The sequence below is a fragment of the Musca vetustissima genome, unplaced genomic scaffold (assembly GCF_032173495.1).
Source record: "Musca vetustissima isolate MV318-11 ecotype Yass unplaced genomic scaffold, APGP_CSIRO_Mvet_v1 utg4338, whole genome shotgun sequence".
In the NCBI taxonomy this organism is placed as follows: domain Eukaryota; kingdom Metazoa; phylum Arthropoda; class Insecta; order Diptera; family Muscidae; genus Musca; species Musca vetustissima.
This window is the reverse complement of record NW_026878072.1, coordinates 183,565-203,783: the sequence shown is the minus strand read 5'-3', so window position 1 is coordinate 203,783 and position 20,219 is coordinate 183,565. Positions and strand designations below refer to the sequence as shown.

The window sequence follows — 20,219 nt, the reverse complement described above, 5'->3', positions numbered from 1 at the left end:
TGTGGATTAAGCGATAGAGTTTGAATAGGATTGGGGTATGTAGGAAGTTTTGGAAATTGGTACTACTGTGTACTAAATTTGGTACAATTTGAATTGTGGTTGAATCCTGAAACATGGATTTAGGATCACTGTGGAGGTGTATGACTTCGGTATATAGGAAGTTTAGGAAATTTAGTACACATTAGTAGTACTAAATTTGGTACAATTTGAATTATGGTTGAATCCTGAAACATGGATTTTAGATCACTGTGGGGATGTAGGATTGTGTTATATAGGAAGTTTTGGAAATTCGTATTACTGTGTACTAAATTTGGTACAATTTGAATTATGAGTGAAACGATAGTGTTGGAATCCTAAAACTTGGATTAAGGATCACTGTCGGGGTGTAAGATTGGGGTATTTAGGAAGTTTTGGAAATTAGTACTACTGTGTACTAAAAAAATTTGAAATTTGATACTAAGCGATACTAAAAAGTACTAAAAATTACATATGAATGGAGTCGATGACGATTTATATCTGAACCTTGAAGGTGCAAAAATATTTTTTTGGAAATAAGTACTAAAATATACTAAAAAGTACTAATACTGTATTACGTCGGAACAGTTGGAAGTAGAACTCCGAAATGCAGCTCTGCCAATGATAAACGAAACTAAACTCCAACAGTCATTTTAACTGCCAATTTGAAGACTGCAGCTCAATCTGTACACCTAAATCCAACTTGCACCAAATTTAGTACTTTTCGCACACATAAGTACGATTTTTAAAATTACCTCAATCCAGTACTATAATAGTAATCCTAATTCCGATTTTCAGTCTTCCATCTTTATACACTCATTTAAACACAAATATAGTACTAAATTTAGTACGATTTTGTACTTTTTATACACATAAGTACCAATTTCTTAAACCATGTCCATACATCAAACCCACTTCTCAACCTGTATTCCTTATATAATTTCAAGATATTCGATAGTTTCGATATATATACAATTAGAACTAAATTTAGTAAAGTTTAGTACTTTTCGTACACTTTTAGGTCGAATTTTAAAAACACTTTTGTACATCTTTCTAACTTTCCATCGGTGACCAACATTCCAAATTTCAGAATTCTAGCTCTTCCCGTTCGCCTAATACAAAGGGTACCATACATTTGGTACATTTTAGTACATTTCGTACCCTTCTAGTTCGAATATCCAAAAACCCAGCCTTATATCACGCCTACACACCAACAATAACCCACACTAAAAATTAAAGTTAAAAGTAAATTAAAGTTTATTTATTTTAACTATAAAAAGATCCGCTATCGATATAGCGGGCCATTGCTAGTTTTTCATAAAATTCGAAAAACAAGAAAGCAGGAACCATATATAGAATGCAATGCTACGATCCAGAAGTGACCTAAAATACAAACAATACCTCAAAAAAGAGAAACAAAATGTAGTCCCCACGTTGGGCGCCACTCACAAAAAAATAATTAATATGGTATAGCTTAGATTATTTTTGTGATTGCATATATGTGAACTAAAATAAAATTAATGAAAAATTAATCTTGGATCCATTATTACTAAATAGGAGAAGCCGTTTCATAATTCTCCACGTTGGGCGCCACTTACTATAAAATTAGGAAAACAAAGGATTAGGCAGAAATTCAATATAATTTGCTACTGGGACCTCATATGAATAATGAAGTATAATTTTATGAAAAGAAAATCAATTTTCAATTCCCCACGTTGGGCGCCACTTACACAAAAAATTGAAATTTCGTATAAATTAGATTATTTTTGTGATTGCTTATAACCGGACTAACATAAAATTTATGAAAAATCGATCTAGGTTCCATTACCACAAATTAGAGAGACCGATTCATAATTCTCCACGTTGGGCGCCACTTACTATAACATCAGGAAAACAAAGGATTTGGCAGAAATTCAATAATATTTGCTACTGAGTCACCTCACATGAATAATAAAATATAATTTTATGAAAAGAAAATGGAATTTCAATTCCCCACGTTGGGCGCAACTCACAAAAAACTGCAATTTTATATAACTTAGATTATTTTTGTGATTGCATATAAGGACTAACATACAATTTATGAAAAATTAATCTAGGGTTCATTACCACAAAATAGAGAGACCGATTCATAATTCCCCACGTTGGGCGCCACTTGCTATAAAATCGGGAAATTAAAGGATTTGGAAGAAATTCAATAATTTTTGCTACTGGGACCTCGCATGAATACTAAAATATAATTTTATGAAAAGAAAATGGAATTTCAATTCCCCACGTTGGGCGCCACTTACAAAAAAGTGCAATTTCGTATAACTTTGATTATTTTTGTGCGATCTAGGGTCCATTATTACTAAATAGAAAAGCCTTTTCATAATTCCTCACGTTGGGCGCCACTTACTATAAAACCAAAAAACCAATGGATTTGGCAGAAATTCAATAATACATATTTGCTATTGGGAACTCACATGAATACTAAAATATAATTTTATGAAAAGAAAATCGAATTTCAATTCCGCACGTTGGGCGCCACATACAAAAAACAAGAATTTCGTATAAATTAAATTATTTTTGTAATTTCATATAAGTACTAACATAAAATTTATGAAAAATCGATCTAGGTTCCATTACCACAAATTAGAGAGACCGATTCATAATTCCCCACGTTGGGCGCCACTTACTATTAAATGGATTTGGATGAAATTCAATAATTTTTGCTACTAGAACCTCACTTAAATAATATAATATAATTTAGGGCAATTAAATTCCCCACGTTGGGCGCCATTTTATTTTAAATGTTCCTGTAAAATGATTTTTAATTTAATTTTTTCTGAAAAATAAGCCAATTCCATTAAATTTCCGTACGCCTGTCGTGTCTTCAATTGACATGACAAATTGATTGACAGTCAGTCGTCCGCAGGAATAATTAATTATTTATTAAAAAGCACACAACTTTTGAGGCAAAGGTTTCAACGATGTGGAGGTCATTAAAGAAACTATCAAGGGGACACATCCAATACAGGGTGGCACAAAATAAACAGGGCGTGGATTTAAAAAAAATGATTTTTGAGAGACAAAATCAGGGCTTGGATTTTTAAAATTAATTTTGAGAGGTCTACACAAGGCGTGGATTTTTATACCCTACACCTACCCTGTGGTACAGGGTATTATGTCTTTGTGCATATGTTTGTAACAGGCAAAAGGAATCGAGATAGACCTATGGTTCCTTTTAAGAATATGCATAGAATCACTTCCTGAGTCGATTTATGCATGTCCGTCCGTCTGTCCGTCTGTTGGTCAACAAAGTACAGGTCGCATTTATTATCCGAATTGGATGAAATTTGGTACAGCTCATTTATTTGACCCAAGGATGTACCCTATTGAAATTGGGAAAAATCGGTCCAGATTTAGATATAGCCCCATATATACTTTCGTCCGATTTCATGTAAATTGTGCACCAAAGTCCCTATATATCTTTCGATTTGCATGAAATTTGGCATAACGTACTGAATTGAGCCTGGAGTGATGTCTGCCAAATTTCGTGAAAATCGGTCCAGATTTAGATACAGCTCCCATATATAGTTTCGTCCGATTTTATGTAAATGGTGTAGCAAGGTCCTTATATATCTTCAGATTTGAATGAAATATGGCATAGCGAACTGAATTAAGTCTAGAAAGATGTGTGTTAAATTTCGTGAAAATCGGTTCAGATTTCGATATAGCTCCCTTATATATTTTCGTCCGATTTAATGTAAATGGTGTACCAAGTTCCCTATATATCCTTCGATGTGCACGAAATTTGCCATAGCGTAATGAATTGAGCCTAGATTGATGTCTGCCATGTTTCGTGAAAATCAGTTCAGATTTAGATATAGCTCCCATATATATTTTCGCCCGATTTTAGGGAAATAGTGCTTCAAAGTCCCTATATATCATTTGATTTGCACGAAATTTCGCATAGCGTAATGAACTGAGTCTAGAATGATGTGTGGTAAGTTTCGGGTTAATCGGTTCAGATTTCGATATAGCTCCAAAATATGTAGATGTTCTAAAATTAATTTTGAGGGGCCTACACAAATTCATTTTTCTTTATTACAAAAATTTGTTGTTAACTTTGGTGTTACCCTATATTTCCCCCTCAACAAAATCAATAATTTTCCTTCACGTGTAGTCCAAGCAACCACCTAGACCCAGGGGTAGGTAGCATGGGTTGCATCTCCAAGGCAACCAAAACCAGCCAGCAGGTTATATGTCAATAGGACAGACATATGGCCGACATATTAGGCCGCAAAGCAAATACCCAACCACAAAACAATTTTCAATTCACCCTAAACGGTTCGGAAAAAAATTATTTGTTATTTAAAGAAGTGAAAAATTTAAGAAATACAATTTTGAAATTCCTCAATTTTTTCTGATAAGAAAAAAAAAAAGCTGCAGAATATTTTCGTGGTTGTTTTTGTGTTAGTGATTTTCTCCCAAAAAAAGTTCGGGTTAAAATAATTATTAAATGACCCAGTAAATTCCATAAAGAAAAATAATATTGCGAAAATATACAAGTGGTGTTGACAACAACTACAACAACAAATATCGTGTTCTTATCATATCGCTTTTAATTGTTGTTATCTATTTTCGGTTTGAGGGAGAGAGAGAAACCGAAAAAAGAGTGTGAGATTCCATATGTTGTTCTTCTTTTTGAAGTTAGCCTACAGTACTCCCACTTCAACCCTAGTTGGAAAGCTGTTTTTATTTTTCACCCAGGCGAAGTAAGTACAGTAGGGTCTGGATATGGTAAACAAATGAGGCATGGATTTTTTTTAAATAATTTTTTATTACCTCCCTATGAGGAGTGGATTTTCGTTAAAAAAATTTTTTGAGGGTCTCTATGAGACGTGGATGGGTGACGTAGGGGATGATATATATCAAGCAACGGCCCTGGTTGGCTTTAACATGGCGAAGTCCTGGCTTATCTTGGTCCCTCTTTTATCTCAATTGTGGATACAGAAGTCCCCGTGTTGCTATCTGGGATAGCTATTTTCATCACCCGTTGAAATAGTGAGCTGATATGCGCCGCGAGTTCACCCATAAGAACTATAAAAAAAATGGGTTGAGGCGTCGGGCTAGTTGTCCACACTCGGAAACCCGAACCTACTATGAAAAAGCAAAGAAAAAGAGAACCAAATCCCCCTACCAATGTCGACGACCCCCGCAAACGTATAAAGGACCACGATCTGCGAATCTGCACTTGAAATATGTGCCCGTTGTACAGAACAGGCACAGTTCTCGCTTTGGCAGATGTACTCAAGAAGTACAAAGCCGATATTACTTCCTTACAGGAAATGCGATGGAAAGGGTCTGGTGTAAGTAAATCAGATGATTACGCCCTGTATTATAGCTGCCATGAAACGAGACATAAATTTGGCTGCGGATTTATGGCTAACAGGAAAATAAAAGACCTCGTCTCCAGATTCACTCCAGTAGATGAGCGAATTGCTATAATCCGTATAAAAGCGAAGTTCTTCTACATCAGTCTTATTTGCTCCCATGCTCCGACGGACGGCAAAGATGAAAAGACCAAAGACATTTTTACGAGCGCCTAGAAACAGCATATGATCGCTGCCCTGGCAATGACATTAAAATTCTGCCAAGAGATTTTAATCAAAAAATCGGAAGGGAAAATATCTTTGGCCGCACCGTCGGAAAATACAGCCTCCACGAAAAAACATCCGACAACGGCATCTGGTTGATTGACTTCGCGGCAGCAAAAACATGGTAGTTAGCAGCACCAGATTCAAGCTTCGATATACACAAGGCCACCTGGATTTCTCCTGATCAAGCAGCGAGAAATCAAATCGATCATGTTGTGATAGACCGTAGGCATTCGTCCAGTGTTTTAGACGTTCGATCGATCCGAGGAGCGAATATCGATTCGGACCATTACCTTGTGGCAGCGAAGGTTCGCACTCGTCTTAATGTTGCAGCAAAGGTGCGATCTAATGTAACACGGAAACTCGACGTCGAAAAGTTGCAACCACAACAGTTAGCCGAAGCCTACACCGCTCAACTTACCCAACTGCGAAAGCACCCTTTGTCCCGATAATAGTATAGAAGCACAGTGGCAGGGAATTACCCACTCCCTACAAACTGCAGCAAAAACCATACTTGGGTACCAAAGACCACCATCACGAAATCCGTGGTACGATCAGGAGTGACGTAATGTTACTGATGTGAAAAACGTAGCGTATAGGGCAACCCTGCAGACAATAGCAATACGTAATGTGATGGAGAATTATCGGGAGAAAAGGAGAGAGGAGAATCGTATGTTCAGAAATGAGCAAATCGAGATGTACAGGAGTCCGAATGAAGTCCGAAAATTTTACTAACGGGTAAAACACCAAACCGAAGGCTTTGGTGCAGACACATCCTCCTGTAGGGATGAAGAAGGAAACCTGGTGACAGATGCAGACAGCGTTTTGGGTATCTGGAAGGAGCATTTTGAACAACTTCTGGTATCAAATAGTAGCGGTGAAGAAGATACCTCAGAACCAATAATAGATGACGGTATAGAGTGTATACCACCTAACCAAGATGAGGTCAGAATAAAAATCAATCGGCTGAAGAATAATATACTAGCAGGAGCCGATGAATTAAAATCCGAACTATTCAAGACTGGTGTTCAGGTGTTGGTAAGGAGCAAGCACCAGCTGATTAGTACAATTTGCCTAGAAGGATCCATGTCCAATGATTGGAACCTCAGCATCCTGTGCCCCGTGCATAAAAAAGGAGACAAGACGATATGTGCCAACTATAGAGGAATTAGCCTTCTTCCCATCGCATATAAAATGCTAACCAGCGTGCTGTGTGGTGAACGACTGAAGCCAATGGTCAAGGACATTATTGGACCACTCCAATGCGGCTTCAGACATGGCAAATCCACCTTTGACCAGATTTTCACTCTGCGTCAAATCCTGGAAAAGACCCACGAAAAACACATCGACATCGATTCCACCTATTTGTCGACTAAAAAGCCGCATTCGATAGCCCTATACGTTCAGAGGTGTTTAAAGTCATGTCTACGTTCGGCATTCCTGCAAAATTATTACGGCTATTCAGGATAACTTTAACAGGCACAAGGTCAGCAGTTAAAGTCGGAAAGGACCTCTCGGAGCCCTTTAATTCCGAACGAGAATTCAGACATGGTGACAGTTTGTCGCGTGACCATTTTAACATCCTGTTGGAAAAGGTCATACGAGAGGCGAAGGTGAACAGAATAATCTGTACACAAACAACACATGTGACTCGCCTATGCCGATGACATCGATATTATGGGTCGAACACTGAGAGCGGTAACAGCCACCTTTGAACAAATTGAGAAGGAGTCTGCCAGAGTGGGTCTGGCAGTAAACGCCGAGAAGACCAAGCTAATAGTATCAACGCGCAAGACGTCCAGTAGACTTGGACCAACTGCGGAACTTGTGAACTGCAGCTTCGTGGTAGTTAAAGATTTTATATACCTTGGTACCGCCATAAATAAAATGAATGACATTATTTTTGAAATTCGGAGAAGGATTGTGATGGCCTACAGATGCTACCATGGTCTAAGTAAGCAGTTTAGAAACAAGTCCACCTCACGCCTGACCAAACTTACACTCTACAACACGCTGATTCTACCCGTGCTGTGTTATATGGATTTGAAGCATGGATGAAGATGCCCCAGCCCAAAAGGCTTATAAAAGCGAACCAGCTGATGGTTCACGCAGAAGGGGAAGGCCACGAATAAGATGGAAATACCAAGTGGAGGACAACATTGTCGAATATGATCTTGCTTAAGCTCGGTTTATGGAATGAAAGGTCTGTCACAGCCAGCTTAGTAAATAAGTAATATTAGGTGAGGAGGCGTGGATTTCTTAAATAATTTTTTTGAGAGTACCTATGAGGCATGGATTTCTTAAATAATTTTTTGAACGTCCCTATGAGGCGTGGATTTCTTAAATAATTTTTTTGAGAGTACCTATGAGGCATGGATTTCTTAAATAATTTTTTGAACGTCCCTATGAGGCGTGGATTTCTTAAATAATTTTTTTCGAGGGTCCCTATGAGGCGTGGATTTCTTAAATAATTTTTTTCGAGGGTCCCTATGAGGCGTGGATTTCTTAAATAATTTTTTTCGAGGGTCCCTATGAGGCGTGGATTTCTTAAATAATTTTTTTCGAGGGTCCCTATGAGGCGTGGATTTCTTAAATAATTTTTTTCGAGGGTCCCTATGAGGCGTGGATTTCTTAAATAATTTTTTTCTGTCCCTATGAGGCGTGGATTTCTTAAATAATTTTTTTCGAGGGTCCCTATGAGGCGTGGATTTCTTAAATAATTTTTTTCGAGGGTCCCTATGAGGCGTGGATTTCTTAAATAATTTTTTTCGAGGGTCCCTATGAGGCGTGGATTTCTTAAATAATTTTTTTCGAGGGTCCCTATGAGGCGTGGATTTCTTAAATAATTTTTTTCGAGGGTCCCTATGAGGCGTGGATTTCTTAAATAATTTTTTTTCGAGGTCTTCATAAAGCGAATAGCATAAATCCATACCCTACTGTACTGATAATGAACACAAAACACCTTTCCTCTACAACAACAACATCACGAGCCTCAATTCCGAACTGAGAACAAATAATAGCAAAAGTTAACACAAAAATTATGACTGTTGTTCTTCTTCTTCTTCCTCATTTATTTTTATTCGAATAGGTAAAAAAAGCTTTTCAATATTTAGTATTTCTGTAACCTGGCAGGTAAAGAGTTGTAAGAGAAAAAAAAATATATTTAATAGCTAAAAAAACAACAACAACAAATATTAATAATAAAAAAAATCATTTCCATATTTTAGTGAAAAATTAAAAAAAATAAACAGTTGCAGAATATATATTTTTTTCGAAGTAACGTAACGACCGATCGAAGTACACTATGGCCATCAGGGATTTACAATTGAATTCCGGCATGCGTTGCGCCAAATATATGCTGCTCATTGTGAGCTTTATGTTTGCTGTAAGTATCACTTCGAAAAATATTTTTTTTATCATTTGGGTCCTATTTTTGGTCCTTCGAGTATCGAATTTTTGTTCCAATATTTCCTCTAGATGTTGTTGGTTAACGCCATTTTGTTACCTTGATTTTTGTACGGCTGGTCTAGTCATTCAATGGGTTCTTGTTATCTATATTTATTTAATTCCATTCAGGTGTGTGTGTGTATGCGTGTGTTGGTGTGACGTCCTCACACACACACACATTAATAATTCATAATTGTTGCTCGGTTATTTTTGTTATTGGGAAATATAAGTGGATAATAAAACAATCCATGTACATTTCCCAATAACACTCCAGAGAACCATATTTAAAGGTCAGGGGCCAGGGCAACCTGTAGTGACCCACCCTGAAGGGGAGACACTCCAAAAATGGATCTCTTCTAAGGAATCTGACCTCAATTCTTAGAACATTTTTGGTGGACAAATAGACCTGCCTAGTCTCCATTTAATTTTGTGGGACATCTTTGAACTCAATTCTTGAAAATTATTTCGTGGGCTCCCAATAAGGATCACGGTGTTATCCCTGGGCCTCCTTCCTCAAATGATATTCATATTATTGTTTTGTTCCTCCTCAGACCTATTTGTTAGGCTGAGTCACATTTCGATTTCACAAAACACCATAGATATTCCGTATCTTATCTCAACATTAACGAGGTATGAATAATAATGAAGGGAATAAAAAAAATGTTTACAAGGTCCACATAAGGCGTGGATTTTTTAAATAATTTTTCCAAGGTCCCTATGAGGCGTGGATTTTTTGAATAATTTTTTTCAAGGTCCTTAAAAGTCGTGGAGGGTCCATATGTGGCGTGGATTATTTAAATAATTTTTTCCAAGGTCCCTATGAGGCGTGGATTTTTTAAATAATTTTTTCCAAGGTCCCTATGAGGCGTGGATTTTTTAAATAATTTTTTCCAAGGTCCCTATGAGGCGTGGATTTTTTAAATAATTTTTTTCAAGGTCCTTAACAGGCGTGGAGGGTCCATATGTGGCGTGGATTTTATAAATAAAATTTTTTAGGGTCCCTATAAGGCGTGGATTTTTTAAATAGTTCTTTTCCAAGGTCCTTAACAGGCGTGGAAGGTCCATATGTGGCATAGATTTTTTAAATAATTTTTTTCAAGGTCCTTAACAGGCGTGGAGGGTCCATATGTGGCATAGATTTTTTAAATAATTTTTTTCAAGGTCCTTAACAGGCGTGGAAGGTCCATATGTGGCATAGATTTTTTTAAATAATTTCATTCAAAGTCCCTATGAAGCGTGGAGGGTCCATATGTGGCATAGATTTTTTAAATAATTTTTTTGAGGTCCCTATAAGTCGTGGATTTTTTAAATAATTTTTTTCAAAGCCCTTAACAGGCGTGGAGGGTCCCTATGAGGCGTAGATTTTTTAAATAGATTTTTTTTGAGGTCCCTATAAGTCGTGGATTTTTTAAATAATTTTTTTCAAAGCCCTTAACAGGCGTGTAGGGTCCCTATGAGGCGTAGATTTTTTAAATAGATTTTTTTCAAGGTCCTTAACAGGCGTGAAGGGTTCATATGTGGCGTGGATTTTTTGAATAATTTCTTCAAGGTCCTTAACAGCCGTGGAGGGTCAATATGTGGCGTGGATTTTTTTAATAATTTTTTTCAAGGTCCTTAACAGATGTTAAATTGTAAACAAAATACAGGTCGCATTTATGATCCGATTTGGATGAAATTTGGCACAAGTCACTTATTTGACCCAAGGACGAACCCGAATTGGGAAAAATCACATATAGTTCCCATATATGTTATCGTCCGATTTTAGGTAAATAGTGCACCAAAGTCCCTATATATACTTCGATTTGCACGAAATTTGGTATAACGTACTGAATTAGGTCTAGAAAGATGTGTGTTAAATTTCGTAAAAATCGGTTCAGATTTAGATATAGCTCCCATATATATTATCGTCCGATTTTATGTAAATGGTGCACCAAAGTCCCTATATATCTTACGATTTGCACGATATTTGACATAGCGTACTGAATTAAGTCTAGAACGATGTGTGTTAAGTTTCGAGAAAATCGGTTCAGATTTAGATATATCTCCCATATATATTTTCGTCCGATTTAGTGTAAATGGGGCACCAAAGTCCCTAAATGTCCTTCGAATTGCACGAAATTTGGCACAGCGTACTGAATTAAGTCTAGAACGATGTGTGTTAAATTTCGTGAAAATCGGTTCAGATTTACATATAGCTCCCATATATATTTTCGTCCGATTTTAGGTAAATGGCACACACAAGTCTCTATATATCCTTCGATTTGCATGAAATTTGGCATAGCTTACTGAATTAAGTCCAGAACGATGTGTGTTAAATTTCGTAAAAATCGTTTCAGATTTACATATAGCTCGCATATATATTTTCGTCCGATTTTATGTAAAGGCGTAGATTTTTTAAATATTTTTTTTTTTTTTTGAGGATGCTTATGAGGCGTGGTTAGTTTTAATTAATTACTTATTGTAATTTCCTTCCAGATCACCGCCATCCTCTTGGTAATGGTTGGCTCCACCATCCAAGCCATTTTTGGTGATTTCCGTCAATTTGTGGACGATCACTTCCTCTCGCCCCCAGCCTTGTTGATTGCCATTGGTTTCATTTTGTTGTTTGTTGCCACCCTGGGTGCCTATGGTGCCATCAAGGAGAGTGTGATGCTCATTAATTTGGTAAGTTGTAGACCCGAAATTATTCAGAACCCTTGGAACGTAGTAATCAACCCTTCTCTTTTTCCAGTATGGTGTCTGCTTGTTTATGGTCTTCATTTTGGAGGTGTCGGCCTCGATCGCCGCCTTTGTTATGCAGGGTCAGGTCCGTGAAATGTTGGTACGCACCATGAACGATTCGTTGGCCAACTATGAAAAGAACGAATATATCCAGGCCGGTGTAGATTTCATGCAAAGCGGTTTGGAATGCTGTGGTGTTGATGGTCCCCGTGACTGGGTCAATTTCATTGAACAACCCAACAACACAGTGAATGGCCAAGCTAATCGCATCAATGTACCCGACTCCTGCTGTGGCCTCTTCAATGCCTACGACCCAAGGGAATGTGATAAACAATACGATACGGGTTGTTTCGGACGCATGGATTTCATTATTTCGCAGAGTACCATGTTGATTGCCACCGGGGCCACCACTGTGGCTTTTGTACAGGTAGGAGATTTTTGTGGTGGATTTTCTTAGCTCACATTTCTAATATTTTTCGGTTTTTGTTTCCTCCCTCCCTAGCTTTTGGGTGCCTTGTGTGCCTTCATGTTAGCCAAGACCCTGAGACGCAACAAGTCCATACGCGAAGCTCGCCGCTGGCAGTTACAACAAAGTTTGGGCGTTCTGATCTCTGGTGGTAAAATGGCTCCACCCATGAACTCACCCATGACTGGGTATACCCAATTGGAGAAAACCGAACGATTCTATGAACAGGAACCCATTAACTATACACCCAACAGTCCCAGTGTTAATTGAATTCGGCAGCATATGTTGATTTAATTCTATATATATATATTTAATATATGTCATTTACAAACACACACACAAACAAACAAATATATATCAACTACAAATTATGTAACAAAAAAAACATTTATTTTTAACAAAATTTTAAATCAATAAAATAAAAAAACTTCTTTCTGTGGGCAGCTTTTTCGGTTGACCCTTAACGTAAAAAAATTATTTAAAAAATCCACGCCTCATAGGGACCCTGAAAAAAAATATTTAAAAAAATCCACGCCTCATAGGGACCCTGAAAAAATTATTTGAAAAAAATCCTCGGCTCATAGGGACCCTGAAAAAAAATTATTTAAAAAATCCACGCCTCATAGGGACCTTGAAAAAAAATTATTTAAAAAATCCACGCCTCATAGGGACCTTGAAAAAAAATTATTTAAAAAATCCACGCCTCATAGGGACCCTGAAAAAAAATTATTTAAAAAATCCACGCCTCATAGGGACCCTGAAAAAAAATTATTTAAAAAATCCACGCCTCATAGGGACCCTGAAAAAAATATTTAAAAAATCCACGCCTCATAGGGACCCTGAAAAAATTATTTGAAAAAAATCCTCGGCTCATAGGGACTCTGAAATAAAATTATTTAAAAAATCCACGCCTCATAGGGACCCTGAAAAAAAATATTTAAAAAATCCACGCCTCATAGGGACCCTGAAAAAAAATATTTAAAACATCCACGCCTCATAGGGACCCTGAAAAAAAATTATTTAAAACATCCACGCCTCATAGGGACCCTGAAAAAAAAATTATTTAAAACATCCACGCCTCATAGGGACCCTGAAAAAAAATTATTTAAAAAATCCACGCCTCATAGGGACCCTGAAAAAAATTATTTAAAAAATCCACGCCTCATAGGGACCCTGAAAAAAATTATTTAAAAAATCCACGCCTCATAGGGACCCTGAAAAAAAATTATTTAAAAAATCCACGCCTATTATAGCTGCCCTGTATTATAGCTGCCATGAAACGAGACATGAATTTGGCTGCGAATTTATGGTCAACAGGAGAATAAAAAACCTCGTCACCAGATTCACTCCAGTAGATGAGCGAATTATTATAATCCATATAAAAGCGAAGTTCTTCTACATCGGTTTTATTTGCGCCCATGCTCCGACGGAAGATAAAGATGAACAGACCAAAGACATATTTTACGAGCGCCTAGAAACAGCATATGACCGTTGCCCTGGTCATGGCATTAAAATTCTGCTAGGAGATTTTAATGCAAAAATCGGAAGGGAAAATATTTTGGGTGCCTCTGTCGGAAAATTCAGCCTCCATGAAGAAACATCCGATATGAGGTTGATTAACTTCGCGGCAGCAAAAAACATGGAAGTTAGTAGCACCAGATTCAAGCATCTCGATATATACAAGGGTACCTGGATTTCTCCTAATCAAGCAACGAGAAATCAAATTGATCATGTTGTGATAGATGGAAGGGATTCATTCAGTATATTAGACGTTCGATCGATCCGAGGAGCGAATATCGATTCGGACCACTACCTTGTAGCAGCCAAGGTTCACACCCGTTTTAATGCAGCAGCAAAGGTGCGATCTAATGTAACACGAAAATTTGACGTCGAAAAGCTGCAACCACAACAGGTAGTCGAGGCCTACACCGCTCAACTTATCCACCTGTTTGACGAAAGGACTTCTTGTCCCGATAATGGTATAGAAGCACAATGGCAAAGAATTGCCCTGCAGCAAAAACAACACTTGAGTACCAAAAACCACCACCAAGAAACCCATGGTACGATCAGGAGTGTATAGGGCAACCCTGCGGGCAGTAGCAGCACGTAATGCGATGGAAAATTATCGGGAGAAAAGGAAAACGTGAGCGTGAGCAAATCGAGATGTACAGGAGTCGAAATGAAGTCTGGAAATTTTACCAACCGGTAAAACACCAAACTGAAGGCTTTGGTGCAGGCACATCCTCCTATAGAGATGAAGAAGGAAACCTGGTGACAGATACAGACAGCGTTCTGAGGATCTGGAAGGAGCATTTTGAAAAGGTTCTGCTATCAAATAGTAGCGGTGAAGAGGATACCCCAGAACCAATAATAGATGATGGTATACAGTGTATACCACCTAGCCAAGATGAGGTCAGAATATCATTTAATCGGCTGAAGAATAATAAAGCGGCAGGAGCCGATGGTTTACCAACCGAACTATTCAAGACTGGTGGTCAGATGCTGGTAAGGATCATGCACCAGCTGATTCGTACAATTTGGCTAGAGGAATGCATACCTAATGATTGGAACCTCAGCATCCTGTGTCCCGTGCACAATCAAAGAAGACAAGTCGATATGTGCCAACAATAGAGGAATAAGTCTCCTTTCCATCGCATATAAAGTGCTATCCAGCGTGCTGTGTGAACGATTGAAGCCAGGTCAATAATATTATTGAACCATACCAATGCGGCTTCAAACCTGGCAAGACCACCATTGACCAGATTTCCACTCTGCACCAAATCTTGGAAAAAACCCCACGAAACCACACATCGACACATTCCACCTATTCGTCGACTATAAAGCCTCATTCGATAGCCCTATCCGTTCAGAGGTGTTTAAAGTCATGTATACGTTCGGCATTCCTGCTAAATTAATACGACTATGCAGGATAACTTTAAGTGACACAAGATCGGCAGTTAAATTCGGAAAGGTCCTCTCGGAGCCCTATAATACCGAACGAGGATTCAGACAAGGTGACAGTTTGTCTTGTGACCTTTTTAACATCCTGCTGGAAAAGGTCATACGAGAAGCAAAGTTGAACAGAAATGGCACTCTGTACACCAAACAACACCAGTTACTCGCCTACCCCGCCGGACATCGACATAATGGGTCGAACATTGCGAGCGGTAACAGCCACATTTGAACAAATTGAGAAGGATTCTGCCAAAGACGGTCTGGCAGTAAATGGCGAAAAGACCAAACTGATGGTATCAATGCGCAAGACGTCCAGAAGACTCGGACCAACTGTGGAACTTGAAAACTACAGCTTTGAGGTAGTTAAAGATTTTATATACCTTGGTACCGCCATAAATAAAACGAATGACATCAGTTTCGAAATTCGGAGAAGGATTGTGATGGCCAACAGATGCTACTATGGTCTGAGCAAACAACTCAAAAGTAAGGCCACCTCCCGCTAGACCTAACTCACACTCTACAAGATGCTGATACTACCCGTGCTGTTATATGGATCTGAAGCATGGGTACTTGCGCAAGCAGATGAGGCAGCTCTTGGGGTGATAGAAAGAAAAATTCTCCGAAATATCTATGGGCCGATCTGCGTTGACGGACGGAATATCACCGTCGAATGAACCATGAGTTGTACCAGCTATTCTCGGACATCGACATTGTTCGGACGTATTGAGCTGCAGCGACTACGTTGGCTAGGTCATGTTGTGAGAATGGATGAAGATGCCCCAGAGGCTCAGAAGACATATAAAAGCGAACCAGCTGATGGTTCACGCAGCAGGGGAAGGCCACGAATTAGATGGAAATTTCAGGTGGAGGACAACATTGCCGAATATGATCCTTCAAACTGGAAAAACTGCGCAAAAAAACCGACGCACGTGGAAATCTTTTTTTAAGTTCGGCTTATGGAACGAAAGTTCTGTCATAAGCCAGCTAAATAAGTCCCCATGAGGCGCTGATTTTTGAAATAATTTTTTTTCGATTATTAGAGATGTTGGTTTATTAGAGATGCTATGTTTAAGAATTTTTCTGTTCTGTCTGGTAAATAATTGTTTGTTTGTAGACGGATTTGAAGAAAACAAACCAACAACAACAACAACAAAAACAATTTGTATTCTAATTTTTTTACTGATAAGAAAAAAAAATAGAAATTATTTTCCGACACGGCAGAATTGAGAGATAATGGAACCCAAAGAAACAGTTGTGATTTTAATCTCAAAGTGTCAAGATCGTTGGGCAGCTACATATTCCGGAAAAAAGAACAGCAGCCGCAAAGACGATAAGATGGCACAACAACAACAGCAGCAGCAGCAGCAGCAACAACAATTATGGGGAGGACGTTTTGGTAAAAATGCTGGTAAAATAAATGAATGCCTGGCGGAGCTTAATTGCAGTTTACCCATCGATTCTCGACTCTTTGCCGATGACATCGATGGCAGTAAGGCCTATGCGGAAGCCTTGGCCAAGGCTGGCTATTTAACAGCGGAGGAATGTGATTCCATTTTAAAGGGCCTCAAATTGGTACGTTACGATTGGATAGAGGGTCTAATTAAATTCTTACCCTCCGATGAGGATGTCCACACCGTCAATGAGAGGCGTTTGACAGAGTTAATTGGTGAGGTAGGACAGCGCTTGCACACGGGACGCAGTCGTAATGATCAGGTCATTACCGATATGAAACTGTGGATGCGTAAAGCCATACGAGAGACATGTGAAAGTTTGAGTGAGGTTATTGAAACGATGTGCGAACAGGCTCAACAGCATTTGAATGTCCTGATGCCGGGCTATACTCACCTGCAGAGAGCCCAACCGGTGTTGTTCTCCCATTGGTTGCTGTCGCATGCTTTCGCTCTGCGTGAAGATTGTTTACGTCTGTGTGATTTGCGGGTAAGGGCAAATGTCTTGCCCTTGGGCAGTGGTGCCTTGGCTGGTAATCCACTACAAATTGATAGGGTATGGTTGGCGGAGAGATTGGGATTTGCTGCTGTCACAGCGAATAGCATGCATGCTGTGGGTGATCGTGATTTTGTGGGTGAGTGGAAGGGAAAGGGAAATACTTTTTTTTTCGAGGACCATATTAAGCGTGGATTTTTTAAATAATTTTTTCCATGGAAATCTCCAATCCTATAGAAACCTTAATTCAGCCAGGCTGAATTGAAGATTTCCCACAAAAACCTTAATTCAGCCAGGCTGAATTGAAGATTTCCTATAGAAAACCTTAATTCAGCTAAGCTGAATTGAAGATTTTCTACAGAAATCCTTAATTCAGCCAGGCTGAATTGAAGATTTCATATAGAAACCTTAATTCAGCCAGGCTGAATTGAAGATTTCCTATAGAAACCTTAATTCAGCCAGGCTGAATTGAAGATTTCCTATAGAAACCTTAATTCAGCCAGGCTGAATTGAAGATTTCCTATAGAAACCTTAATTCAGCCAGGCTGAATTGAAGATTTCCTATAGAAACCTTAATTCAGCCAGGCTGAATTGAAGATTTCCTATAGAAACCTTAATTCAGCGAGGCTGAATTGAAGATTTCCTATAGAAACCTTAATTCAGCCAGGCTGAATTGAAGATTTCCTATAGAAACCTTAATTCAGCCAGGCTGAATTGAAGATTTCCTATAGAAACCTTAATTCAGCCAGGCTGAATTGAATATTTCCTATAGAAAACCTTAATTCAGCCAGGCTGAATTGAAGATTTCCTATAGAAAACCTTAATTCAGCCAGGCTGAATTGAAGATTTCCTATAGAAAACCTTAATTCAGCCAGGCTGAATTGAAGATTTCCTATAGAAAACCTTAATTCAGCCAGGCTGAATTGAAGATTTCCTATAGAAAACCTTAATTCAGCCAGGCTGAATTGAAGATTTCCTATAGAAAACCTTAATTCAGCCAGGCTGAATTGAAGATTTCCTATAGAAAACCTTAATTCAGCCAGGCTGAATTGAAGATTTCCTATAGAAAACCTTAATTCAGCCAGGCTGAATTGAAGATTTCCTATAGAAAACCTTAATTCAGCCAGGCTGAATTGAAGATTTCCTATAGAAAACCTTAATTCAGCCAGGCTGAATTGAAGATTTCCTATAGAAAACCATAATTCAGCCAGGCTGAATTGAAGATTTCCTATAGAAAACCTTAATTCAGCCAGGCTGAATTGAAGATTTCCTATAGAAAACCTAAATTCAGCCAGGCTGAATTGAAGATTTCCTATAGAAAACCTTAATTCAGCCAGGCTGAATTGAAGATTTCCTATAGAAAACCTTAATTCAGCCAGGCTGAATTGTAGATTTTCTACAGAAAACCTTAATTCAGCCAAGCTGAATTGAAGAAAATCTTAATTCAGCCAGGCTGAATTTTGAAATCATTTTTTCTAAGGTCTACAATAGGGGTGGATTTTTTAAATAATTTTTTTCCAAGGTCTACAATAATTTTCGTTTCTCCCATAGTTGACTTCGTTTATTGTTGTTCCATGGTTGGCTTGCATCTCTCCCGCTTGGCCGAGGATTTGATCATCTATGCCACCAAGGAATTTGATTTCATTGAAATTGCCGATGACTTCTCCACGGGCAGCAGTTTGATGCCACAAAAACGTAACCCCGACAGCTTGGAATTGGTGCGCGGAATGTCGGGAAATTTATTTTCTTGTCTAACTGGCATTATGATGACCATCAAGGGTATACCCTCCACCTATAATAAGGATCTGCAATTCGATAAACAATATTGTTTTGAGGCTTTCGATAAACTGCAGAAATCGCTGCTGGTCACCAATGGAGTGGTAAGAAGCATGACATTGAAAATGCAACATATGGAATCGGCTCTATCTGCCGATATGTTGGCAACCGATTGGGTAAGTGTGCGAGGAACTTTGAGCTACATTTGAAAGTGGTATTAATTTGATTTTTTTCTAGGCCTATTATTTGGTCCGCAAAGGAGTACCATTCCGCAAGGCCCATCATTATATTGGCGCCGTGGTGGCCCATGCCGAACGCATGTCCTTGGACATTAATGAAATTCCCTTAGGCGATTTGCAGCAGATATGCCCTCACTTTGATGTGGATATTTTCAAAGTGGCCGATTACGGCGACAATGTGGAACATTATGATGTGATTGGAGGCACTGCCACGATTTCAGTGACGGAACAGTTGAAATTGTTGCATGAATTCTTGAGTGGTCTTAAGAAGTTGAAATAAAAAAAAACGTAGATTCTTAAAAGCAATTTTTTATATTTTTTTCAAGGGGGGCGTTTGGTTTTCTTTTTTGTTGCTTTTTCATAGTAAGAGGGGTTTACAGAGTGTGGACAACTAACCCGACGCCTCAACCCATTTTTTTATGGGAGAACTCGCGGCACATATTAGCTCACTATTTCATCGGGTGACGAAAATAGCTCCCCTGGTGGCACCGCGGGGAGGACAGTGTCCACAATTGAGATGAAAGAGGGACCAAGATAAGCCTGGACTTCGCCATGTTAAAGCCAATCAGAGCTCTTGCTTGGTATCGATCCATCCACAACGTCATCTATCATCCCCAAAAAAAAATATTTAATAAAATCCACGCCTCATAGGGACCCTGAAAAAATTATTTAATAAAATCCACGCCTCATAGGGACCCTGAAAAAATTATTTAATAAAATCCACGCCTCATAGGGACCCTGAAAAAATTATTTAATAAAATCCACGCCTCATAGGGACCCTGAAAAAATTATTTAATAAAATCCACGCCTCATAGGGACCCTGAAAAAATTATTTAATAAAATCCACGCCTCATAGGGACCCTGAAAAAATTATTTAATAAAATCCACGCCTCATAGGGACCCTGAAAAAATTATTTAATAAAATCCACGCCTCATAGGGACCCTGAAAAAATTATTTAATAAAATCCACGCCTCATAGGGACCCTGAAAAAATTATTTAATAAAATCCACGCCTCA

General features: G+C 38.4%; 2 protein-coding genes across 2 annotated transcripts; both read left to right on the top strand.

The window, feature by feature from the left end:
- Positions 1-8,939: 8,939 nt before the first annotated feature.
- LOC133322843 (tetraspanin-6) lies at positions 8,940-12,558 on the top strand. Its single transcript, XM_061531798.1, has 4 exons — positions 8,940-9,039; positions 11,577-11,765; positions 11,833-12,249; positions 12,325-12,558. Exons 1-4 carry the CDS (start codon positions 8,959-8,961, stop codon positions 12,556-12,558), a joined length of 921 nt encoding a protein of 306 aa, XP_061387782.1. The 5' UTR covers positions 8,940-8,958.
- A 4,020-nt stretch (positions 12,559-16,578) lies between these two features.
- LOC133322848 (argininosuccinate lyase) lies at positions 16,579-19,482 on the top strand. Its single transcript, XM_061531801.1, has 3 exons — positions 16,579-17,326; positions 18,739-19,139; positions 19,201-19,482. The coding sequence occupies exons 1-3, from the start codon at positions 16,579-16,581 to the stop codon at positions 19,480-19,482; spliced, it is 1,431 nt and encodes a 476-aa protein (XP_061387785.1).
- Positions 19,483-20,219: the final 737 nt, after the last annotated feature.